Below are 27,804 nucleotides of genomic sequence, written 5' to 3'. Positions count from 1 at the left end.
AACCATCTGGTGTTCAGCCAAATAACAACACAATGTCAAATACAGGTAGCCTAGTCAAATAATTACCATCTAATCACATTAACCGTTACTCTCTTGTGGGAATTCCACTAACGGTTTGTATGTAGCCAAACGTAGCTGCTGCTCATGTTGGTATCTGTACTGATGGTGCAAAAGCCATGACAGGGAGACATAGTGGAGTGGTAACGCGCCTGCAAGCAGTTGCTCCCGACGCCACTTAGGCGCCACTCCCAACACCACCAAGACGTTTTGGACACTACAGTGAAAATGGTGAACTTTGTTAAAGCAAGGCCCCTGAACTCTTGTGTATTTTCTGCACTATGCAATGATATGGGCAGCAACCATGTAACGCTTTTACAACATACAGAAGTGCGCTGGTTATCAAGGGGCAAAGTGTTGACATGTTCTTTTAACTGAGAGACGAGCTCAAAGTTTTCTTTACTGACCATCATTTTCACTTGTCTGACCGCTTGCATGATACGGAGTTTCTCACACGACTGGCCTATCTGAGTGATGTTTTTCTCACCTGAATGATCTGAATCTAGGATTACAGGGACTCTCTGCAACTATATTCAATGTGCGGGACAAAATTGAGGCTATGATTAAGAAGTTGGAGCTCTTCTCTGTCTGCATTAATGAACTCTAGCTTACAGACCATGTCAAATGTAATATAGTGAAGCACCTGTGTTGGGTTGGGTGCGCAATTACACAGGTACTTTCCTGAAACGGATGACACAAACAACTGAATTCGTTATCCCTTTCATGCCCTGCCTCCAGTCCACTTACCGATAGCTGAACAAGAGAGCCTCATGGAAATTGCAACAAGCGGTTCTGTGAAAATGTAATTTAATCAGAAGCCACTGCTGGATTTCTGGATTGGGCTGCGCTCAGAGTATCCTGTCCTGGCAAAAATTACTTGAATCAGTTGTAGAACAGATTGATCTTTATGGTTGTGAGGTCTGGGGTCCACTCACCATCCAAGATGGGGGGAGAGAGAGAGACTATACTTTCCTGTTGATAAAATCAAATCAAAGTTTATTTGTCACGTGCGCCGAATACAAACCTTAGAGTGAAATGCTTACTTTACAGGCTCTAAGCAATAGTGCGAAGAAGAAAAAAGTATGTGTGTGTGTGTGTGTGTGTGTAGGTAAAGAAATAAAACAATATTAAAAAGACATTTGAAAAAAGAGTAGCAAGGCTATATACAGACACCTGTTAGTCATGCTTATTGAGGTAGTATGTACATGTAGGCATCGTTAAAGTGACTATGCATATATGATGAACAGAGAGTAGCAGAAGCGTAAAGAGGGAAGCGTAAAGAGGGGCACACAATGCAAATAGTCCGGGTAACCATTTGGTTACCTGTTCAGCAGTCTTATGGCTTGGGGGTAAAAACTGTTGAGAAGCCTTTTTTGTCCTAGACTAGGCACTCCGGTACCGCTTGCCATGCGGTAGTAGAGAGAACAGTCTGTGGCTGGGGTCTTTGACAATTTTTAGGGCCTTCCTCTGACACCGCCTGGTGTAGAGGTCCTGGATGGCAGGCAGCTTTGCCCCAGTGATGTACTGGGCCGTACGCACTACCTTCCGAAGTGCCTTGCGGTCGGAGGCCGAGCAATTGCCGTACCAGGCAGTGATGCAACCGGTCAGGATGCTCTCGAGGTTGCAGCTGTAGAACTTTTTGAGGATCTCAGGACCCATGCCAAATCTTTTTGGTTTCCTGGGGGGGAATAGGCTTTGTCGTGCCCTCTTCACGACTGTCTTTGTGTGTTTGGACCAATCTTGTTTGTTGTTGATGTGGATACCAAGGAATTTGAAGCTCTCAACCTGCTCCACTACAGCCCCGTCGATGAGAATGGGGATGTGCTCGGTGCTTATTTTCCTGTAGTCCACCATCATCTCCTTAGTCTTGGTTACGTTGAGAGAGAGGTTGTTATTCTGGCACCACCCGGCGTCGGGGATCAGGCCTACCACTGTTGTGTCCTCAGCAAACTTAATGGTGTTGGAGTTGTGCCTGGCCATGTAGTCGTGGGTGAACAGGGAGTACAGGAGGGGACTGAGCATGCACCCCTGGGGAGCTCCAGTATTGAGGATCAGCGTGGCAGATGTGTTGCTACCTACCCTCACCACCTGGGGGCGGCCTGTCAGGAAGTCCAGGATCCAGTTGCAAAGGGAGGTGTTTAGTCCCAAGTTCCTTAGCTCAGTGATGAGCTTTGAGGATACTATGGTGTTGAACGCTGAGTTGTAGTCAATGAACAGCATTCTCATGTAGGTGTTCATTTTGTCCAGGTGGGAAAAGGCAGTGTGGAGTGCAATAGAGATAGAATCATCTGTGGATCTGTTTTTGCGGTATGCAAATTGGAGTGGGTCTAGGGTTTCTGGGGTAATGGTGTTGATGTGAGCCATTACCAGCCTTTCAAAGCACTTCATGGCTACGGACGTGAGTGCTACGGGTCTGTAGTCAATTAGGCAGGTTGCCTTTGTGTTCTTGGGCACAGGAACTATGGTGGCTTGAAGCATGTTGGTATTAGACTCAATCAGGAACATGTTGAAAATGTCTTGTGTATGTTGACCTGTTTAAAGGTCTTACTCACGTCGGCTATGGAGAGCGTGATCACACAGTCGTCCAGAACAGCTGAGGCTCTCATGCATGCCTCAGTGTTGCTTGCCTCGAAGCGAGCATAGAAGTGATTTAGCTCGTCTGGTAGGCTCGTGTCACTGGGCAGCTCGCGGCTGTGCTTCCCTTTGTTGTCTGTAATAGTTTTCAAGCCCTGCCACATAAGACAAGCGTCGGAGCCAGTGTAGTATGATTCAATATTAGCCCTGTATTGACACTTTGCCTATTTGATGGTTTGTCGCAGAGCATAGCGGGATTTCTTGTAAGCTTCCGGGTTCCCGCACCTTGAAAGCGGCAGCTCTACCCTTTAGCTCAGTTGCGAATGTTGCCTGTAATCCATGGCTTCTGGTTTGGGTATGTATGTACAGTCACTGTGGGGTGGGGGATGTCCTCAATGCACTTATTGATAAAGCAAGTGACTGATGTGGTGTATTCCTCAATGTCATCGGAAGAATCCCAGAACATATTCCAGTCTGTGCTAGCAAAACAGTTCTGTAGTTTAGCATCTGCTTCATCTGAACATTTTTTTTTTATAGACCGAGTCACTGGTGCTTCCTGCTTTAATTTTTGCTTGTAAGCAGGAATCAGGAGGATAGAGTTGTGGTCGTGTTTACCAAATGGAGGGCGAGGGAGAGCTTTGTACGCATCTCTGTGTGTGGAGTACAGGTGATCTAAAATTGTTTCCCCTCTGGTTGCACATTTAACATGTTGATAGAGATTTGGTAGAACTGATTTCAGTTTCCCTGCATTAAAGTCTCCGGCCACTAGGAGCGCTGCCTCTGGGTGAGTGGTTTCTTGTTTGCTTATTTCCTTATACAGCTGACTTAGTGCGGTCTTAGTGCCAGCATCTCTCTATGGTGGTAAATAAACAGCCACGAAAAGTATAGCTGAGAACGCTCTAGACAAGTAGTGTGGCCTGCAGTTTATCACAATATACTCTACTTCAGGCGAGCAAAATCTAGAGACTTCCATAGATTTCGTGCACCAGCTGTTGTTTACAAATATGCACAGACCCCCCCGTCCCCGTCCCCGTCTTAACGGAATATGCTGCTCTATCCTGCCGGTGCAGCGTGTATCCCGCTAGCTGAATATCCATGTCGTCATTCAGCAACGAATCCGTGAAGCATAGGATATTACAGTTTTTGATGTCCCGTTGGTAGGATATTCGTGATCGTACCTCGTCTAGTTTATTGTCCAATGATTGCACGTTGGCGAGTAATATTGACGGTAACGGCAGCGTTGCTAGTTGCCTTCTGCGGGTCCGGACGAGGCATCCGGCTCTTTGTCCTCTGCGTCTTTTCCTTTTGTGAATAATTGGGATGTCTGCCCTGTGGGGTGTTTGGAGAATATCGTGTGAGTCCTGCTTGTTGTTGTTGTTGAAAAAATCTTTGTCTAATCCGAGGTGAGTGATCGCTGTCCTGATATCCAGAAGCTCTTTTCTTCAGTAAGATACAGTTGCAGAAACATTATGTACAAAGTAATTTACAAATATCGTGAAAAAGAACACATAATAGCACAATTGGTTAGGAGACCGGAAAACGGCAGCCATCTCCTCCGGCGCCATTTCCAAAAAATAGTCTTCATCGAGAGAGAATAGAGACTGTACTCTTCTGTTGATAATATAATAGTCTTCATAGGGAGAGAGAGACCATACTCTCCTATTGATAATATAATAGACTTCAAGGAAGAGAGAGAGAGACTATACTCTCCTGTTTATAATATAATAGTCTTCAGAGGGAGAGAGACTATACTCTTCTGTTTATAATATAATAGTCTTCATAGAGAGAGACTCACCCTAGCCCCAAAGACCTTCACTCATGTATACGGTCTTGTGTCAGGATGTCTAGTTCTCCAAACATCCACTAGGTCAGACTGATTAATGATGTCCCTTAACGCCCCCACTAAGCCTGAATGAGGCTCCTCCCCATTTCTGTCTTTCATAAAAATCCATTGTGCAGTTCCAGTCCCCGCTGAACACCATCGTCTCCTCTTTTTACGGCCAGACCCGGTGCAAAAAGGACTGCCACCCCTGCACTAACATTTGTTCCATGGCTCAGCACACTTGCCCCTTTCCACCAGAGCCCCCAATCGACTTCATTCACCACATCACTATGCGTCTCCTGCAGAAACAACACCTGTACTTTTGTTTGCTTTACATATTCACCCAACTCACTCCTCTTTCCCGCATCTCTGGCACCATTTATATTAAGCGAGCCTACCCGAAGTCTCCATAAGAAGTGGGAGAAAAGCCAGCAAAGAAAGAGACCAATAGCTCAAAAAAGCCCCAGTGTCAGAAAGAAACAATGAATCTAAACAGTGTCTGAAGGTAGACCCTTACACACGGTTGTGACCCACTTCCTCAACCTAAAACGTTTCCTGAATGAGAGGACAGCATGCCCCTCATTTTTCATCACATGTTGTACTGATCTTAATAACTTTCCCGGATTGCAAAAAAAAAAGCTTAAAGATTAGCCTTCTTTTTCACTTTAGTCTCATTCAGGAACCTTGACTATTACCTCACCGTGTACTTTGACCCCTCTGCCTGACTGGCTATCAGCTCTGGACCCATTGAGAATGAGTCTGAAAAGAAAACCTCATCGTCCTCTTCCTCAGACTCACCTTCCTCATCTCCATCTCCCATCCTGACCACCTGCCCTTTCTCTCTATTCGCCTCTACCCTCCCACCTCCTTTCTTCTCCCCCTTTTTCCTCTTCTGCATGACACCCCCCTCCTCACCCATAGTCGCTTACCCTTCCCCACTATACTCTCCTCATCCACTAGCATAACCTGATTAGACCCAGCCTCATCTACACCACCATCCATAACATGACGAGACCGAGTCTCAGCTACACCACCATCCATAGCATGACTGTGCTTCTACACCTGCATTGCTTGCTGTTTGGGTTTTTTTTTAGGCTGGGTTTATGTACAGCACTTTGAGATATCAGCTGATATAAGACAGGCTATATAAATACATTTATTTTGATGACTAGACCCAGCCACATCTACACCACCATCCTTAACATGACTTGACCCAGCCTCATCTACATCACCATCCCTAGCATGACTAGGCCCACCTATGCTGCCTGCATCTCATGGCCCCCTGCCCGTTGACCTCGATTTCCCCCACTGGCGCTTGTACCCTCACCTTGTCTACAGCCTTTATGTGGGCACTCAAAGCTCTTATGCCCCAAGTTCCCATTCTCAAAGCACTGCAGTCTATCTTTGCTGGCAAACCCCGCGTAGAGCCACTCCCCATGCCTCACTTTAAAATGCACATTTTAACTGTTGCTCATTGTTATTCAGAAACATGAACACTTGCCTTCGGAACGAAACAACATGCTTAACGACATCTGCCGGAAAACCTGCCGACAGTACACGAAAACCGCAAGCAGACTTACGAAAACGACTCGGCTCTTTCCGGATTTGATCATCCGTAATTAACTGAAGCAGATTCACAACTACCACCCTTGTCGAAGGAGTCGAAAGAGGAGAAATCGACACCAACACATCCCTTAGAAATATTCCACTAGCAATCAGTCTACCCACTAAATTTACTCTTTTCATGAACACAACCACAGCTCTGTTCATTCTGAATGCAGAATGTACAGTACCAGTCAAAAGTTTAGACACACCTACTCATTCAAGGGATTTTCTTTATTTTTACTATTTTCTACATTGTAGAATAATGGTGAAGACATCATCTATGAAATAACACATATAGAATCATGTAGTAACCAAAAAAGTGTTAAACCAATCAAAATATATTTTATATTTGAGATTCTTCAAAGCAGCCACCCTTTGCCTTGATGACAGCTTTGCACACTCTTGGCATTCTCTCAACCAGCTTCATGAGGTAGTCACCTGGAATGCATTTCAATTAACAGGTGGGCCTTGTTAAAAGTTAAATAGTGGAATTTCTTTCCTCAATGTTTTTTAGCCAATCAGTTGTGTTGTGACAAGGTAGGGTTGGTATACAGAAGATAGCCCTATTTGGTAAAAGACAAAGTCCATATTATGGCAAGAACAGCTCAAATAAGCAAAGAGAAATGACCGTCCGTCATTACTTTAAGACAAGAAGGTTAGTCAGTGCGGAAGATTTCAAGAACTGTGAAAGTTTCTTCAAGTATAGTCGTAAAAACCATCAAGCGCTATGTTGAAACTGGCTCTCATGCGGACCGCCACAGCAAGGGAAGACCCAGAGTTACCTCTGCTGCAGAGGATAAGTTCATTGGAGTTACCAGCCTCAGAAATGGCAGCCCAAATAAATGCATCACAGAGTTCAAGTAACAGACACATCTCAACATCAACTGTTCAGAGACTGCGTGAATCAGGTCTTCATGGTCAAATTGCTTCAAAGAAACCACTACTAAAGGACACCAATAATAAGAAGAGACTTGCTTGGGTCAAGAAACACGAGCAATGGACATTAAACCGGGGGAAATCTGTCCTTTGGTCTGATGAGTCCAAATTTGAGATTTTGGGTTCCAAATGCTGTGTCTTTGTGAGACGCAGAGTAGGTGAACGGATGATCTCTGTATGTGTGGCTCCCACCATGAAGCATGGAGGAGGAGGTGTGATGGTGTGGGGCTGCTTTGCTGGTGATACTGTCTGTGATTTATTTAGCATTCAAGGCACACTTAACCAGCATGTCTACCACGGTATTCTGCAGCAATACGCCATCAGATCAGGTTTGCGCTTAGTGGGACTATCATTTGTTTTTCAACAGGACGATGACCCAACACACCTCCAGGCTGTGTAAGGGTTATTTGACCAAGAATGAGAGTAATGGAGTGCTGCATCAGATGACCTGGCCTCCACAATCACCCGACCTCAACCCAATTAAGATGGTTTGGGATGAGTTGGAGTGCAGAGTAAAGGAAAAGCAGCCAACAAGTGCTCAGCATATGTGGGAACTCCTTCAAGACTGTTGGGAAAGCATTCCAGGTGAAGGTGGTTGAGAGAATGCCAAGAATGTGCAAAGCTGTCATCAAAGCGAAGGGGGGCTACTTTGAAGAATCTAAAATATATTTAGATTTGTTTAACACTTTTTTGGTTACTACATGATTCCATGTGTTATTTCCAGGGTTGGATAGATTACTTTCTAAATGTAATCTGTTAGTTACTAGTTACCTGTCCAAAATTGTAATCAGTAACGTAACTTTTGAGTTACCCAAACTCTGTAAAGTAATCTGATTACGTTCAGTTAATTTCAGATTACTTTCCCCTTAAGAGGCATTAGAAGAAGACAAAAATGTATGTTACCAATTGAACAACATCTATTGCAGGATAAATCAATGTTAAAGTTTTCATAGCTGGCCATATATGGATGTTCAATTTTACTTTATGGGTTGGTTATGTAGGCTTCTTCTAGCCAATCACTTTCTACTACATATAATAATTAGATTAAATTATATCTTTACATTAAAAACCATGTAATACCCCTTGATCTTCAAGAATAGGACTTGGAAAATTGGAAGTATAGATTAGCCAAATTGTTTTACGCGAGCATATCCCCAAAACTAAGGACTTATTAGACAGCCCTACTCTGTTGCTCATTGAGTCGAGTTGACAAGTCGAGTGACAAAATCACTATTTTAGTAGTTCTTCAAAGTAAATAAAGCATAGTTTAGGACTGCTAAGTATCAACTATCAATAACTTCGATCATGTATTTTCAGGTTCGCAAAGCAACTTTTTTCTAATCCCTCTAGATATTGTGTTCTCTTTTCTCTCAGTCTTTGTGTCTGTTCCGGACAAGTAAGCGAGCACGCAATGGATTATGGTCATTGTAGTTAATTACCTTGTTTTCTGCTCTAAACAATGTAGAATAGTGGCCTGTTGGAAACTACAACTTCCTACTACATCTTACACTGTTGAGGCTTGATCAGATTTATCTCTACAGAAACTGCACATCGAGCTCACAGAAAAACAACTGACGAAATGGAATTCAAACAATTGAACAGATGTAGGTCAACGAGTTGTAAAAAATAAATAATACCTGGAATGTCGGTTAATCGCTCAGCACTAATAGCCAGGTTTTCATTGACTTGTCCTCTGGTCCCTCATTTCCAGCTTCTTTCAGGTTTCTGTTGTTTTTATTTGTTCCTGATTTCTTTGTACGTCCTCTCCATTACTCAGAGATAATGGAAGAGGCACTTTGGCCAGTTTGTCCCACAGATTCCTACCAAGCACTTTGCCTTTAGCCTTTATTTATGATTTAGTGCCACATTTTAAATGGTTCAAATTGGAAACTGCAGAGAAATGACTTCTCTTCTCCCCCTCACTCTCACACACACACACGCGCACACACGCACACACACACACACACGTGCACGCACACGCACACACACACGCCGCCACCGCCACCATATATTTTCCCTGTGAGCATCAGCTCTTATCAAACAGAGGATAAAAAACCTCCCGCTTGTGCATTTTACCTCTGATTAAATTAAGCCTGGCTTGGTAGGCTCACCTCCAGTATCTGTCATGCCTCACTAAAATGGAAATCCGCTTCTCGGAAAAGAAGGGAGATTAATGAATGCCCTTTGTAATAAACGAAATGGGAATCACAAATATGCGCAGTCATGAAATTTAATTGTGCTGCTTTCTGGTGACTGGTTTGGCTGGGCGGTGTGGTGTAGGGAGCGACAGAGAGGAAGACGAGGAGTAGGGAAGAAAAAGAGAGGGAGAACAGGACCGGAGAAGAACGAGGTAGAGGAGAGGAGGCCGTGTGTGTGTGGGTGAGATGTGTTTAAATGTAATGCACTGTCTGAAGGAACTAATGAAACCACTGTTTATGGCCCAACCAATTATATTGTGTCCTCTCCTGAGTGGCCACAGAGGCTTTAAATCACACCGGTGCGCACATTCATACACACTCACACACATACACATACATTCATGCTCATACACTCCCACGCTCATACACACACATACACATACATTCATGCTCATACACTCCCACGCTCATACACACACATACACATACACATACATTCATGCTCATACACTCCCACGCTCACACATACACATACATTCATGCTCATACACTCCCACGCTCATACACACACACACACAGACGTTCATACACACATTTCATGCTTATACACTGACACACACATACACTCTTCTTTTCTCACTGTTTCTTCCTCACTCACTCACACACACAGACACACCACCCTTCATTTGCTTAATCAATTCCTTTTGTGCCATTAGAATTTCATTTGTCCCTTTCAAAAGGACACAAATATCGCCTTTGTGAAAGAGTGTTTGATGACTGTATGAATACACACAGGGCTTCACACCAGAGTCTGTCTTTGTACACTCTCTTTTGGACATTAGTGTTGGTCATATGAGGTGTTTTAATCGTTAGTTATTTGTATGCTTTAATGTTGTTCACACCGTGGGTGTTTTCATGTGGTTCTAGGAGCATCAATACCTTGCAGGGATGCTGTAAACCCCTTAGAACCACCCAGCAGCACTTATCAAAGAAACCCAGTACCATAACACTACTTCCTCCACCACACACACACAGTACACCACAGACAACCACACTGGTAAATACCATCAAAGCAAAAAGGAAAGTAAGTCCTACTAATTAGCTGCTAATTCTTGTGAGGATTGCGCCAGCTTGATAAAGGGACGATGCTGAAGCTCATTAAAGAAGGAGATGTGGTGTTGGACATTTACATTTTATTTTACAGCATTGTTTTTTATCCCGCTTTATGAAGTTTTCTGCATGTGGTGTGTGGGCGGGGGGAGGGATGGAGGAGGGGGTTGTCTTTTGGAGCGATTGTGTTCTCCTTTTCAGCTAGTGGGGGTCTCAGCCTCGAGCACATTAGCAGCTCCATGGGCCTTTGTTGCCACCTAGGGTTCACTACTCTCCTCCCCCTCATCCTTGCTCTCCTCCTCTTGTGTGGGGGGAGTAGTCTCCATCTCTCTCCACCTCTCTCCTTCCTTCCAGACTCACATGTTGAGAGCAGCAGCAGCAGTGTGTGAGAAAGCAGGAGAGCGATAGACGACAGGCTCTGCATGCCCTTTAAGAACACCCAACTCAATTAGAATAAAACATGTGGCATGTCATTAGCATACATGTATGTGCTGCTGGTGCCAGAGGGCTGGTGACCCATGGAGATAGAGTATGTGTGGGCGGAACAGTCTCTCTCCCTCTACCTTTCTGTCTCTTTCTTCCCCTCCATCCCCTTCTCCCCCTACCTCTCTCCCAAAGGGGAGTGATGGAGATATGCCAGAGCCTGTCAGTTTCTCTCTCTCTCCCTCTTATCCCCTCTTCCTCCACCACTCTCTCCCTTTCTCCAGGCCCTTTGAGGGAAGAACTCCTTCTGGTGGCTCTCTCCACTCCACTCCTCTCCACTCCACTCCTCTCCACTCCACTCCACTCCTCACAGCGCAAATATCACTCTGTCTGTCAGTGGGACCGGCCTTGCGTCAGGGCCCACTATCTCATTATTCTGTTTCTGTGAGGGAACAGGCTCAGGGGTTCTGGTGCCAGATCTATTTGTGCTGTCTTGCTAACTCCTATGGTTGTGGTCATAATGGAAAGGGTACACCACAGCTTGTAGTAGTTGTTAGTTACTTGGCATTGTTCATGTCCTCCACAGCAGTGCAATAATGATCATATCAGCATGTTTCCATGTTTTTATTAATGTGGTTATTTAAACGTGTTATGTACAGTATTTCACACTAGTAAAAATACTGAAAATGCTCCCGTCTCTCTCTGAACACGTTTTACTTGTGTAGCGTTATCTCCTTCAGTGTATATTGTGTAGTGCTGTCATACACCTGGCCTTTCTCTTTATCTCCTTCAGAGTATATTGTGTAGTGCCGTCATACACCTGGCCTCTCTCTTTATCTCCTTCAGAGTATATTGTGTAGTGCTGTCATACACCTGGCCTCTCTCTTTATCTCCTTCAGTGTATATTGTGTAGTGCTGTCATACACCTGGCCTTTCTCTTTATCTCCTTCAGAGTATATTGTGTAGTGCCGTCATACACCTGGCCTCTCTCTTTATCTCCTTCAGTGTATATTGTGTAGTGCTGTCATACACCTGGCCTTTCTCTTTATCTCCTTCAGAGTATATTGTGTAGTGCCGTCATACACCTGGCCTCTCTCTTTATCTCCTTCAGTGTATATTGTGTAGTGCTGTCATACACCTGGCCTTTCTCTTTATCTCCTTCAGAGTATATTGTGTAGTGCCGTCATACACCTGGCCTCTCTCTTTATCTCCTTCAGTGTATATTGTGTAGTGCCGTCATACACCTGGCCTCTCTCTTTATCTCCTTCAGTGTATATTGTGTAGTGCCGTCATACACCTGGCCTCTCTCTTTATCTCCTTCAGTGTATATTGTGTAGTGCCGTCATACACCTGGCCTTTCTCTTTATCTCCTTCAGTGTATATTGTGTAGTGCCGTCATACACCTGGCCTTTCTCTTTATCTCCTTCAGAGTATATTGTGTAGTGCCGTCATACACCTGGCCTCTCTCTTTATCTCCTTCAGAGTATATTGTGTAGTGCTGTCATACACCTGGCCTCTCTCTTTATCTCCTTCAGAGTATATTGTGTAGTGCCGTCATACACCTGGCCTTTCTCTTTATCTCCTTCAGAGTATATTGTGTAGTGCCGTCATACACCTGGCCTCTCTCTTTATCTCCTTCAGAGTATATTGTGTAGTGCCGTCATACACCTGGCCTCTCTCTTTATCCCTATACTTTCTATACTGGACAAATGAAGTCTTTAAGTGTTTGCTGGAGCTGCTAACAGAACATGACCAGGTCAGCATAGGTACATTAAAATCAGCCAGTCAGTCTATTTACAGTACTTAAGGAGCTCCTCTTAGCCCCAACCCTGGCTGTTTATGAGACTGTTAGCATGCGCTAGCTATTGGCCAGCCTGGCCTCTCCTCGTCTCCTGTCTCCCCATTGCCTGGGGATGAGATAGTGAATGGTGCCACAGGTAATTGGAAAATTGGCAGGCTTGTCCGAGAGATTTGGTGGATGGCACGGCCCGATACGTACGTCGGCCGAGGTTCACGACATGTTGTCCCCGGCAACGATAGATTTATATCGGCCCGCGGGTGGGGCCCGGCCGAAGGAGGGAGGTGGAGAAGTATCCTGAGTTCAGGAAAGAGTAAGGCATTTTTTACCGGTGGGAGGCTGCATATCAAAAGTGCGTCCATAGAGGAGACACAGACAAGGTGTGTGTGAGTTACAGGGTGATATATGAACCAGAACTAAACTCTGGCTGATTTACGACTCCACTGCTAATGTCTCGCAGTTATCAAGCCTGGGAGATCCACTCTGCTTCGTAGTTAGGCTGCGTTCCACCCTATTCCCTATACAGTGCACTACTTTTGACCAGGGCTAATAGGGACTGCAATCTGATGTTTAAATACTCAATTGGCCCAATTAGCTGCTGTTGAAGTGCACTTCGGAGTTTGGGGAGATTTTCTCCTGTGTTATAATAACTACCATAGGAGTAGGGCTGGCACAACGACTTTATAACCATGTAACCGATGGTCAGAGATAAACACCGTCATGAAAATAAAATAACTGCCATAACTGTTTTTTTTGTGGAATGAACAGCTGACGGAAGACTGGACGGCTGGGCATTTGTGAGGTTGAGTCCAACTTTGTTTCTCCTTGCTGAAACAAGCCAGGTGTTTTAGCAAACAAGTCTTCATTTGCTTAGGTAATGCCCCCCTCCCTGCAGCAGCAACACATGCAGTCAGGAACTGTGGAGAGAAGAAAATGTGCATCTTTAAAGATGTGTGTATGTATATATACAGTGGGGAGAACAAGTATTTGACACACTGCCGATTTTGCAGGTTTTCCCACTTACAAAGCATGTAGAGGTCTGTAATTTCTATCATTGGTACACTTCGACTGTGAGAGATGGAATCTAAAACAAAAATCCAGAAAATCACATTGTATGATTTTTAAGTAATTAATTAGCATTTTATTGCACCTGTTTGAACTTGTTATCAGTATAAAAGACACTTGTCCACAACCTCAAACAGTCACACTCCAACCTCCACTATGGCCAAGACCAAAGAGCTGTCAAAGGACACCAGAAACAAAATTGTAGACCTGCACCAGGCTGGGAAGGCTGAATCTGCAATAGGTAAACAGCTTGGTTTGAAGAAATCAACTGTGGGAGCAATTATTAGGAAATGGAAGACATACAAGACCACTGATAATCTCCCTCCATCTGGGGCTCCCACGCAAGATCTAACCCTGTGGGGTCAAAATGATCACAAGAACAGTGAGCAAAAATCCCAGAACCACACAGGGGGGACCTAGTGAATGACCTGCAGAGAGCTGGGACCAAAGTAACAAAGCCTACCATCAGTAACAAACTACGCCGCCAGGGACTCAAATCCTGCAGTGCCAGACGTGTCCCCCTGCTTAAGCCAGTACATGTCCAGGCCCGTCTGAAGTTCGCTAGAGAGCATTTGGATGATCCAGAAGAAGATTGGGAGAATGTCATATGGTCAGATGAAACCAAAATATAACTTTTTGGTAAAAACTCAACTTGTCGTGTTTGGAGGACAAAGAATGCTGAGTTGCATCCAAAGAACACCATACCTACTGTGAAGCATGGGGGTGGAAACATCATGCTTTGGGGCTGTTTTTCTGCAAAGGGACCAGGACGACTGATCCGTGTAAAGGAAAGAATGAATGGGGCCATGTATTGTGAGATTTTGAGTGAAAACCTCCTTCCATCAGCAAGGGCATTGAAGATGAAACGTGGCTGGGTCTTTCAGCATGACAATGATCCCAAACACACCGCCTGGGCAACGAAGGAGTGGCTTCGTAAGAAGCATTTCAAGGTCCTGGAGTGGCCTAGCCAGTCTCCAGATCTCAACCCCATAGAAAATCTTTAGAGGGAGTTGAAAGTCCATGTTGCCCAGCAACAGCCCCAAAACATCACTGCTCTAGAGGAGATCTGCATGGAGGAATGGGCCACAATACCAGCAACAGTGTGTGAAAACCTTGTGAAGACTTACAGAAAACGTTTGACCTCTGTCATTGCCAACAAAGGGTATATAACAAAGTATTGAGAAACTTTTGTTATTGACCAAATACTTATTTTCCACCATAATTTGCAAATAAATGTATTAAAAATCCTACAATGTGATTTTCTGTATTTTTGTTTTTTTCATTTTGTCTGTCATAGTTGAAGTGTACCTATGATGAAAATTACAGACCTCTCTCATCTTTTTATGTGGGAGAACTTGCACAATTGGTGGCTGACTAAATACTTTTTTGCCCCACTCTATATATATATATTTTTTTTGCTATTCAAAAAGTTATTATGGTGACCGTGGTTAATTGGCTGATCAATAACTGTCATCCAAACTTCTATGACCGTCACAGTCATAATGGGTAGTCTACACTGAGGAATGTACCAATACCTTTCTACTATGTCGTTAGATATAGAGTATACTATAAGGATACTGTGAGGGGAAACAGAACCACATCTACACACCATACACACTGTTAGAAGAATCAGCGGGCCTTCACATCCACACCAAGAATCTACACTAGGCCTATACATCATGTAGGTCTGTCCAGCTGCACGTACACACACGCTCCTTAAAGCAGTCATTACATTTTCAAACTCGGTGTGTATATTAACCTCTAGAGAAGGAGATAATTGCATCTGTCAGAGTCATTTAGTCACTGTTGCGGCTGTCGCCACCGTCACTTTCACTTTGCCTTCCCTTCTGAATCAGCTGGGTGTCAAGTCCTGCCCACCCTGACTACAGCTCTTTGTTCTAAGAGGAAATGGCTGCTGAACAATGCCTTTAACACCAGCAAAACACTAGCCTACCAACACGAACTACTTATCCCTGTTGGTATTGAGACAGACCTGTCTAAAAATCTAATTTATGGAGTTCGGATGTGATTTGGCCAACTGTGGTCTAAAGGCATTTATATTTTTGACCTTCCAGAGACCTATTTTGAGGACCCAGGTGAGGAAAATACTGTGCCTGAATATTCTGTGTTGACCCTATTATATGTTTTATGTTTCAGGAAGAAGAGGAGGAGCGTGAGGAGGATGAAGAGGACGATTCATTCAAAGAGGAAACGACAGAGCACAACATCCCAACAGAAATTCCCAACTGAAACAAAAACAACTGTGTGACCTTATCTTTGAGCACAGTGATATTCATGTTATTGGTCAGCGGTCAGTCAGTGTCATCAATTCCACTTCAAAGATCTGTAGGTAACAGGACAGTCTGTAATGTCTCACAGTTTTACTGACATTACTGCTCATCTCTAGCCTGGTCCCAGATCTGTTTGTGCTGGTTTGCAGCTAATGACAACACAAACAAGATGGCATCAACAGATCTGGGATCAGGCTAACACAACTTTTCTCCTCAGTAAGATATGGGACAGAGTACAGAGGTACTAACCACATTTGTTTTGTAGCCAGAGGAACAGTATATTTTAGAGTAGAGAATGTATTTGGTAAAGAATGTACCGTGGAATCTTTTAGAGGGAATTCAAGTCATAGTATATATTTTCAAAAAGGACAGATCTGAAGCCTCACTCTCGCTATGGTAACTGGAGATGAGGTCGCTGACGTGCAGGTTTTATCATAGAAATATACAATCTAAAATCTATGGTAACTGGAGATGAGGTCGCTGACGTGCAGGTTTTATCATAGAAATATACAATCTAAAATCTATGGTAACTGGAGATGAGGTCGCTGACGTGCAGGTTTTATCATAGAAATATACAATCTAAAATCTATGGTAACTGGAGATGATGTCGCTGACATGCAGGTTTTATCATAGAAATATACAATCTAGATTGTGTCTCTATGGTTTGTATATAAGATCTTCATGAAACAGCTCCTCAATGTATGCTGACTAAGAAGGTTTTTATTCGGGGGAGTCCAGTGTTAGATTTCTGTTTTCAGGTGCATCTGTCCGTGGCGGTATTTTGCAGCAGAGATGAAATCAAATATAAAACCCAGAGAAAGTATCTGGATGGACCAGACCAGTCAGACTGTTAGAGGATATGAACCTGCTTATGAACCTGACCAACCAAACATTTTCCTTCAGATCTATTTTCATACACTAATCATTATACAGTATGGTGTTCACACTATCCTCAGTAGCCTGCTCCCAAACCTGGGATCATACTAACTCCTCAATGCCCTGTTTACATACACGGTATGTGAAGTGTTCAGTGGGGTCGAATATTTCTTATACAATCTCTCATCACCTTTGAATTGAAACTCTATTTTCTGTACGGCATGGGAACACCACGGTCTTGTATCGCCAGTTTTAAAACGTTTTTGTTGGTGCTATCTGGTCTTCTCTCTATGGATTGTCATGACCTCTTTTTTTTTTTAATGAGTTTAGTTTTTATGTGTGTATGCATTTATGTTCACACTGTCTGACATGTCAGTAACCTCATACACATGGTGTGGCCCGTTCGGTGGCACAAATCCATTTCAAGTCAGCTATCCTCTTTGTTTGTGGCTGCACTACAAGTCAAAGGAAACAAACTCTGGCTTATAACCCAGGCTGTCCAGGAACTACAACACAAGTCAACACGTTGACTTACCTGTTTAAGTGCTGCCAATGTATCATTGTATGTTTTGATTTGACAATAAAGCAACAAGGGAAAGGGTCATGTATTTTTGGGGGGATATGCATTTGCTAAGAGTATGTATTTAGATACTTTGTAAATGTTAAAGTGCCAATAAACTTCAATTCCACAACAATATTATGGTAATAACATTCCTTTTGTCCCTATGACATTCGTTCCATTTTTTATTTTTTTTTCATTTTTAAGAATTGTTGTCAACATAAAAAAGAACCGTCCTTACACCAAGCGTTCGGACAACTGCAGTCATGAAAAGGGAAATTAAATGGCAACCATTAAACTTTGAATGCTTGATCATTGCACTACTTTGTCAAAAGTATTTAGGGAATAGGGTGCCATTTGGGATTCATTATAGATCCAAGCCTACAGTAGTGGAGTGTTGAGGGGCCAGAGACAGCAAGGTGACTCCTTCTCTGTGTTCCTGGGTCATAATATGTTGCTCTATATTATTTATTCACACTAACCCCCATTTAAACTGCCGTCATGGGCCAGCACTAGTAGGGGTCTGTGCTCCACACACACTCATGCATATCTTCACAATCCTCCATACAGACACACTGCTCTCCCCATCTATCTCGCCTCTTTGTGTAACATTCATACACAAAAGGGTTGATAAATGAAACGATGTCTGATGGATCTTTATATCGCATTGCCTCACAATCGCCCCCCACCCTCCCCCATCCACACCCCTGTCCCCACCCCCGCCCCTATGTCAAGGCGGGTAGCAGCATCTAGACATTAATGCATTAAGGGGTGTAATGCCAATTTGTTTCAAAGAGGAACTATTAATTTTCCCATTTCAAGGGAGGCAGGAGGGAACCCCTGTACAGCCTCTGAACTGTGAAAGACATTATCTGGAGAGCCTGTGTCTCTCTTTTTGGGGGGAGGAAAAGAGAGAGTGAGTGTGTGTCCCTCATTCAGGAAAAGGAAAAGACACGTTAGAATTGATGCTCTTTGATGGGAGGGGGCGGCTGGTGGCTGGCGCCCGCAGAGGGTAGAGTCGGGCCTCCCGCCGCCGTTTTCCCAGCGTGCGGTCTGAGAGGGATGTCATTAGGCCTGTAATAACAGCGCTGGGCACGTTAATGGCAGAGTGGCCCGCTCCGTCGCCCTGTTCCCCGTCAATCTGTGTGTGTGTGTGTGTGTGTGTGTGTGTGCTCCGCCAATCTCCACCCCTATCTACAGTCGCAGCATATTAAAAAAATCTTAATGTTCCCTATACAGATAGGCTCCATAGCAGATGGAGATGTGCTCAACAGCCAGCTGTCTAGAACAACAAATAATAAAAGAGAAGAATGAAAAAAAGCACTCGTGTTAATGTTTTGGGTGTGCGTGTGGCTATACATCGACGGGCACAAACAGGTGATGCACAGAGTAAGAGGGCGCTGCTTAGACCACTGCGCCACCGCAGTTCACAGAGCTTCTATCAAGCCGGGAGAAAACTTGATGATAGTTGATGGAAACAGGGCGTTGTTTTTTTTAAAGGGGTGGATCAGCTTAATATCACGGAAAGATTGTTGCTTCCATCAATGGAATTGTTTGCATCATTTCCAATCCGCCATATATTTTTTGGGTAAATATGTATATCCATATACATACACATAAGCATACATATACACATATATACCTATATAGATATACATACTTTTTTAAGAATATACAGTGCCTTGCGAAAGTATTCGGCCCCCTTGAACTTTGCGACCTTTTGCCACATTTCAGGCTTCAAACATAAAGATATAAAACTGTATTTTTTTGTGAAGAATCAACAACAAGTAGGACACAATCATGAAGTGGAACGACATTTATTGGATATTTCAAACTTTTTTAACAAATCAAAAACTGAAAAATTGGGCGTGCAAAATTATTCAGCCCCTTTACTTTCAGTGCAGCAAACTCTCTCCAGAAGTTCAGTGAGGATCTCTGAATGATCCAATGTTGACCTAAATGACTAATGATGATAAATACAATCCACCTGTGTGTAATCAAGTCTCCGTATAAATGCACCTGCACTGTGATAGTCTCAGAGGTCCGTTAAAAGCGCAGAGAGCATCATGAAGAACAAGGAACACACCAGGCAGGTCCGAGATACTGTTGTGAAGAAGTTTAAAGCCGGATTTGGATACAAAAAGATTTCCCAAGCTTTAAACATCCCAAGGAGCACTGTGCAAGCGATAATATTGAAATGGAAGGAGTATCAGACCACTGCAAATCTACCAAGACCTGGCCGTCCCTCTAAACTTTCAGCTCATACAAGGAGAAGACTGATCAGAGATGCAGCCAAGAGGCCCATGATCACTCTGGATGAACTGCAGAGATCTACAGCTGAGGTGGGAGACTCTGTCCATAGGACAACAATCAGTCGTATATTGCACAAATCTGGCCTTTATGGAAGAGTTGCAAGAAGAAAGCCATTTCTTAAAGATATCCATAAAAAGTGTTGTTTAAAGTTTGCCACAAGCCACCTGGGAGACACACCAAACATGTGGAAGAAGGTGCTCTGGTCAGATGAAACCAAAATGGAACTTTTTGGCAACAATGCAAAACGTTATGTTTGGCGTAAAAGCAACACAGCTCATCACCCTGACCACACCATCCCCACTGTCAAACATGGTGGTGGCAGCATCATGGTTTGGGCCGGCTTTTCTTCAGCAGGGACAGGGAAGATGGTTAAAATTGATGGGAAGATGGATGGAGCCAAATACAGGACCATTCTGGAAGAAAACCTGATGGAGTCTGCAAAAGACCTGAGACTGGGACGGAGATTTGTCTTCCAACAAGACAATGATCCAAAACATAAAGCAAAATCTACAATGGAATGGTTCAAAAATAAACATATCCAGGTGTTAGAATGGCCAAGTCAAAGTCCAGACCTGAATCCAATCGAGAATCTGTGGAAAGAACTGAAAACTGCTGTTCACAAATGCTCTCCATCCAACCTCACTGAGCTCGAGCTGTTTTGCAAGGAGGAATGGGAAAAAATGTCAGTCTCTCGATGTGCAAAACTGATAGAGACATACCCCAAGCGACTTACAGCTGTAATCGCAGCAAAAGGTGGCGCTACAAAGTATTAACTTAAGGGGGCTGAATAATTTTGCATGCCCAATTTTTCAGTTTTTGATTTGTTAAAAAAGTTTGAAATATCCAATAAATGTCGTTCCACTTCTTGATTGTGTCCCACTTGTTGTTGATTCTTCACAAAAAAATACAGTTTTATATCTTTATGTTTGAAGCCTGAAATGTGGCAAAAGGTCGCAAAGTTCAAGGGGGCCGAATACTTTCAGAAAAGCACTGTATATGACAGCCCGCTTGGAGTTTGCCAAAAGGCACCTAAAGACTCTCAGACCATGAGAAACTAGATTCTCTGGTCTGATGAAACCAAGATTGAACTATTTTCCAGAATGCCAAGCGTAATTTCTGGAGGAAACTTGGCACCATCCCTACAGTTGTAATGGTTTTCTTCTGGGGAAAGAGAGGCGGACCCAAATGCAGCGTGGTTAGTTTTGTACATCTTTAATAAAGATGAAAGTACAACAATCTACAAAACAAGAAACGTGAAAAAACCAAAACAGTCCTATCTGGTGCCACAAACACAAAGACAGGAACAATCACCCACAAAACCCAACACAAAACAGGCTACCTAAATATGGTTCCCAATCAGAGACAATGACTAACACCTGCCTCTGATTGAGAACCATATCAGGCCAAACATAGAAATAGACAAACCAGACACACAACATAGAATGCCCACCCAGCTCACGTCCTGACCAACACTAAAACAAGGAAAACACACACGAATTATGTTCAGAACGTGACAACAGTGAAGCATGGTGGTGGCAGCCTCATGCTGTGGGGATGATTTTCAGCGGCAGGGACTCGGAGGCTAGTCAGGTTCGAGGGAAAAATTAATAGGTCAAAGTACAGAGAGAGATCCTTGATGAAAACCTGCTCCAGAGCAATGTGAATGTTTCTGAATGTCCTTCAGTGGCCCAGTCAGAGCCCAAACTTGTACCTGAATGAACTTGTCTGGAGAGACCTGAAAATACCTGTGCAGCAACTCTCCCCATCCAACCTGACAGAGCTGGAGAGGATCTGCAGAAAAGAATGGGATAAACTCCCCAAATACAGGTGTGCCAAGCTTGTAGCTTCATACCCAAAAGACTCAATGCCTTAATCGATGCCAAAAGTTCTGAGTACAAAGTACTGAGTAAAGGGTCTGAATACTTATGTAAATGTGATATTACAGTTGTTTATTTTATATAAATTAGCAAAAATGTAATAAAAATATATGTATTTTTAAATAAATTTTGACTTTAAGGCTGTAATGTATCAAAATGTGGAAAAAGTCAAGGGGTCTGAATACTTTCTGCAGGCACTGTATATATATATATATATTATTATTATTATTATTATTATTTTTATTTCTTTAACAGGACAATCTGCCCCTATGAGCATACACACTCCACCCAAGCAGTATGACTGATATCCAGTCAGTTTGAGATATTACAGTAAAGATTTACTTAAGTGGCTCTGTGACATTTACAAGGAGATTTGAGTAGTTCCCTCTGCTCGCTTGCTCACTTTCTTTCTTTCTTTCTTTCTATCTTTCTTTCTTTCTATCTTTCTTTCTTTCTTTCTCTTTCGCTATCTCTCTATCATCCTCTCTCTCGTCTCTCTCTCCTCTTCTCTCTCTCCCTCTTTCTCTTTCCCTCTTTCTCAGTTTTAATTGCTAAGGATAATTCCTAAGATATCATCTCAGTATGGAAGAGGTGCTTGGGTAACCTTTTCCAGGCTTACCATGTTATGACAGAGTCCTACTCCGTCTTTATTGCTCTGCACGCTGCACGTGTGTGTGTGTGTGTGTGTGTGTGTGTGTGTGTGTGTGTGTGTGTGTGTGTGTGTGTGTGTGTGTGTGTGTGTGTGTGTGTGTGTGTGTGTGTGTGTGTGTGTGTGTGTGTGTGTGTGTGTGTGTGCGTGTGTGCGTGTGTATGAAGACACTCATTATGAGAGGAACTCTTGAAAAGGTTCCTGACACCATCAAGTCTCCCCCTTCACACAGCCACGTTAATGACTCTCTGACACACACAAACGCACACACAGGTCGGTGTAAATCAGAAAGGAGAGGGACTGAGTGTACAGTACGCTGGGACAAAAGTCAGACAAAAGCAGAACTGAACTTTCAGTAAATGCACACATACACTCTCACACACGCACACTCACACTCACAGACTAGTTCATTCTGATACCTGGTTGTTGTGACAGCTCGAACAAGGAGCTGGTAGAGTAGAACACGGAGGAGGAAGAAGACAGGGTTACAACTGTCATATATTTAGAGTTACTTTCTGTCTGTTGTGTAATATCCAGTTCATGTTGACAAAAGACTAATAATAATATTAGTTCAACATTTCACCATTCAGCAAAATTCCAAAGAAAGGACAACAAATCATACCTTTCTATCTCAGTGTTTTGAGTTGTGCGTGATACTAACACAAGCTTTGTTGTGCCGTACAATGTCCGCTCTGATTTTTACCTAAATATTTTTTTCTAATGGTAAAGGAGTGACACTTAACTATGCTAAATATCTGTATGGTACCAATAACATTTGATTTGATTTGATTTGACATCGGGAAAGCGGTTCTGTCAAATTTACGGCCACATGAAAAGATAAATACCGTGAGGTACAAGGCCGTCCAGATACAGGCTACTGATAGTCTTCCTATTACAGCTTTATGTGTAATTCACACAGACACGAACAGGCTACACAGCACCATCTACACACATACCTGTCTGTGTGTGTGTGCGTGAGTGTGTGTGTGCGTGCGTGTATGTGTATGTGTCTCCCAGGGCTACATTCACTCGCTGCCTTGTCCAGTGATAGGCCCTACAGTATGTCCAGATGAAGCAGATAATAGGAAACATACAGTACCAGTCAAACATTTGGACACACCTACTCATTCAAGGGTTTGTCTTTATTATTTACTATTTTCTACATTGTAGAATAATAGTGAAGACATCAAAACTATGAAATAACACATATGGAATCATGTAGTAACCAAAAAAGTGTGAAATAAATCAATGCTTTTCCAACAGTCTTGAAGGAGTTCCCACATATGCTGATTACTTGTTGGCTGCTTTTCCTTCACTCTGCAGTCAAACTCATCCCAAACCATCTCAATTAGGCTGAGGTCGGGTGATTGTGGAGGCCAGGTTATCTGATGCAGCACTCCATCACTCTCCTTCTTGGTCAAATAGCCCCTACACAGCCTGGAGGTGTGTTGGGTCATTGTCAAATAAAATAAAATGTATTTATGTAGCCCTTCGTACATCGGCTGATATCTCAAAGTGGTGTACAGAAACCCAGCCAAAAACCCCAAACAGCAATGCTGGTGTAGAAGCACGGTGGCTAGGAAAAACTCCCTAGAAAGGCCAAAACCTAGGAAGAAACCTAGAGAGGAACCAGGCTATGTGGGGTGGCCAGTCCTCTTCTGGCTGTGCCGGGTGGAGATTATAACAGAACATGGCCAAGATGTTCAAATGTTCATAAATGACCAGCATGGTCGAATAATAATAAGGCAAAACAGTTGAAACTGGAGCAGCAGCACGGTCAGGTAGACTGGGGACAGCAAGGAGTCATCATGTCAGGTAGTGCTGGGGCATGGTCCTAGGGTTCAGGTCAGTTGAAACTGGAGCAGCAGCACAGCCAGGTGGACTGGGGACAGCAAGGAGTCATCATGTCAGGTAGTCCTGGGGCATGGTCCTAGGGCTCAGGTCCTCCAAGAGAGAGAAAGAAAGAGAGAAGGAGAGAATTAGAGAACGCACACTTAGATTCACACAGGACACCGAATAGGACAGGAGAAGTACTCCAGATATAACAAACTGACCCCAGCCCCCCGACACATGAACTACAGCAGCATAAATACTGGAGGCTGAGACAGGAGGGGTCAGGAGACACTGTGGCCCCATCCGAGGACATCCCCGGACAGGGCCAAACAGGAAGGATATAACCCCACCCACTTTGCCAAAGCACAGGCCCCACACCACTAGAGGGATATCTTCAACCACCAACTTACCATCCTGAGACAAGGCTGAGTATAGCCCACAAAGATCTCCGCCACGGCACAACCCAAGGGGGGGCGCCAACCCAGACAGGATGACCACATCAGTGAATCAACCCACTCAAGTGACGCACCCCTTCCAGGGACGGCATGAGAGAGCCCCAGTAAGCCAGTGACTCAGCCCCTGTAATAAGGTTAGAGGCAGAGAATCCCAGTGGAAAGAGGGGAACCGGCCAGGCAGAGACAGCAAGGGCGGTTCGTTGCTCCAGATCCTTTCCGTTCACCTTCCCACTCCTGGGCCAGACTACACTCAATCATATGACCCACTGAAGAGATGAGTCTTCAGTAAAGACTTAAAGGTTGAGACCGAGTTTGCGTCTCTGACATGGGTAGGCAGACCGTTCCATAAAAATGGAGCTCTATAGGAGAAAGCCCTGCCTCCAGCTGTTTGCTTAGAAATTCTAGGGACAATTAGGAGGCCTGCGTCTTGTGACCGTAGCGTACGTGTAGGTATGTACGGCAGGACCAAATCAAAGAGAAAGGTAGGAGCAAGCCCATGTAATGCTTTGTAGGTTAGCAGTAAAACCTTGAAATTGTCCTGTTGATAAACAAATGGTAGTCCCACTAAGCGCCAACCAGATGGGATGGCTTATCGCTGCAGAATGCTGTCGTAATAACCATGCTGGTTGTGTGCCTTGAATTCTAAATAAATCACTGACAGTGTCAGTTTAACACTTTTTTGGTTACTACATGATGCCATATGTGTTATTTTATAGTTTTGATGTCTTCACTATTATGTAGAAAATAGTCAAATAAAGAAAAACCCTTGAATGAGTAGGTGTGTCCAAATATTTGACTGGTACTGTATGTATGGTGCAGCAGGTAGCCTAGCGGTTAGAGTGTTGGGCCAGTAACTGAAAGGTTGGTGGATCAAATCCCTGAGCTGACAAGGTAAAAATCTGTCGTTCTGCTCTTGAACAAGGCAGTTAACCCACTGTTCCTAGGCCGTCTTTGTAAATAAGAATTTGTTCTTAACTGACTTGCCTAGTTAAATAAAAAGAAATGGTGATCTGTTGTAGCAGGTACTCCCTTTTATGCAATTAAATTTGTCACAACAAAAGCAACAGGAAAGTAATTGACCTAAGTTATAGATCTGTACTCTTGATAATTCACAGCCAAGGTGCCTGTAGCTAAGTACAAATACAAATTGTGGATTGCTGACTTTCAAGGTAAGTATAAATAATATTCAAATGTATCTGAAATACTTCTGTATGAGTACAACATGGCATCATTCCTTCACCACAGTTGGCCCAGAGTCAAATAATCTGTTCTATATCTATTTATATGGTCGTCTATCTATACTGCACTGACCGCATGCACGTGCGCACGCACACACACACACACACACACACACACACACACACACACACACACACACACACACACACACACACACACACACACACACACACACACACACACACACACACACACACACACACACACACACACACACACACACACACACACACACACACACACACACACACACACACACACACACACACACACACACACACACACACACACACACACACACACACAGCAGATGGCCTCGAGGAAGCTGATTGATAAATGCAGGCAGGAGTGTGTCTGTGTCTGTGTGTTTGTGCGTGTGTGTCCGTATGTGTGTTTTTGTCATTCAGGAAACACTATCTCCTGCAGGGACATAGAGCAGCCACCTCCGAGATGACACTGTGCAGTGCGCCACACCACCAAACACCATCTTTCTCACTCCACCAAGGACAGCAGCATAACTTATGACCCCTCTCCACTTCCTCTCCTCTTCTCTTCTCTTTCTCTTCTCCTGCCCCAATGCTTTAGCTTCCCTCAGCAAGAAAGCAACAAACAAGCCTTTATAGTGTACTGCACTATTCTTAGTGTGTAACAACAGTTTCATAATGTTATTTATATGTAAATACCGACTTGTTTGTGTTAAATTGTGCTGAGAAAAAAAGCTCCTGAGTTATTATGCTAGAGCTCAAAGCGAGTGAGTGCCAATGCCCTCCGCGTCTACACAGCAGCAAAATATGATTTATATCAGCAGATTGATACTCCTTTCTCTGTCTTTGCTCTCCTTATCTTAGTCTACATTTGTCTCTCCATTTTCCCTCTGTTTGTCTCTCAATATTTCTTCTCTGTATCTTCTCAATAACAAACACATTTCAATTCCCTCAACTGCTTTCAACAGTTAAGTTTTGTATTTGTATTTATTATGTATTCCCATTAGTGGCTGCCAAGGCAGCAATTACTCTTCCTGGGGTCCAGACAAATTAAGGCAGTTATATACAATTCAAAACATTACAATACCTTCATAACAGATTTCACAACACATTAAGCATGTGCCCTCAGGCCACTAATCTACTACCACATATCTACAACACATAATCCATGTGTGCGTGTGTGTATGCGTGTTTGTGTGCCTGTGTGTGTCTCCTCACAGTCCCCTCTGTTCCATAAGTTGTATTTTTATATTTTCTTTAATCAGATTTTACTGCTTGTGCCAAATACAATGCTTTTAGTTTTTGAAATATTTAGGACTAACTTATTTCTTGCCACACATTCTGAAACTGACTGCAGCTCTTTGTTAAGTGTTGCAGTTTCACTTACTGTGGTAGCTGACATGAGTCAACATCATACATAGACACACAGGAATTACTCAGAGCCAGTCTCAGGTCATTAGTAAAGATTGAAAAGGTAAGGGGCCTAGACAGCTGCCCTGGGGAATGGCTGACTATGGATTATGATGAAGTGGCTTCCATTAAAGATCACCCTCTGTGTTCTGTTAGACAGGTAACTCTTGATCCGCAAAAAAGCACAGGATGTAAAGCCAGAACACATACAGTACATTTTTCCAGCAGCAGATTATAATAATGTCAAAAGCTGCACTGAAATCTAACAAAACAGGTTCTACAATATTTTTTATACATTTCTCCCAGCCAATCATCAGTCATTTGTGTAAATGCGGTACATGTTGAATGTCCTTCCCTGATAGCGTGCTGAAAATCTGTTCTTAATTTGTTTACTGTGAAATAGCATTGTATCTGGTCAAACACAATCTTTTCCAAAAGTTTACTAAGGGTTGGTAACAGGCTTCTTGGTTGGTTGGTTGAGCCAGTAAAGGGTGCTTTGCTAATCTTGGGTAGAGGAATGACTTTTTCTTCCCTCCAGGCCTGAGGGCACCCACTTTCCTGTAAGTTTAGATTGAAGAGATGGCAAATAGGAGTGGTAATATTGTCCTCTATCATTCACAGTCATTTTCCATCTACAGTATATTGTCAGATCCAGGTGGATTGTTATTGCTTTTTTCACCTCATCCACACTCACTTTACGGAATTCTAAATTACAATGTTTGTCTTTCAGAATTTGGTCAGTTATGCATGGATGTGTAGGTTCAGAATTTGTTGTTTGCATGTTTGCTAA

General features: G+C 43.4%; 1 protein-coding gene across 4 annotated transcripts in view; it reads left to right on the top strand.

Moving 5' to 3' along the window:
• The window catches only part of LOC112236551 (PHD finger protein 14), a 149,418-nt gene extending 132,028 nt beyond the window's left edge, over nt 1–17,390 (top strand). For 3 of the 4 annotated variants that reach the window (XM_042310556.1, XM_042310557.1, XM_042310554.1), the window contains exon 20: nt 15,686–17,390. In XM_042310556.1, coding sequence (XP_042166490.1) covers nt 15,686–15,778 — 93 coding nt within the window. In that variant the 3' untranslated portion in view covers nt 15,779–17,390. The remainder of the gene's footprint in view (nt 1–15,685) is intronic. The other variant, XR_006080578.1, reaches the window with a different exon arrangement.
• The last annotated feature ends 10,414 nt before the right edge of the window (nt 17,391–27,804 follow it).

This window comes from Oncorhynchus tshawytscha, linkage group LG31, assembly GCF_018296145.1.
Source record: "Oncorhynchus tshawytscha isolate Ot180627B linkage group LG31, Otsh_v2.0, whole genome shotgun sequence".
Classification (NCBI taxonomy): domain Eukaryota; kingdom Metazoa; phylum Chordata; class Actinopteri; order Salmoniformes; family Salmonidae; genus Oncorhynchus; species Oncorhynchus tshawytscha.
The sequence above is the reverse complement of the archived record's forward strand: the minus strand, read 5'-3'. Positions and strand labels throughout refer to the sequence as shown.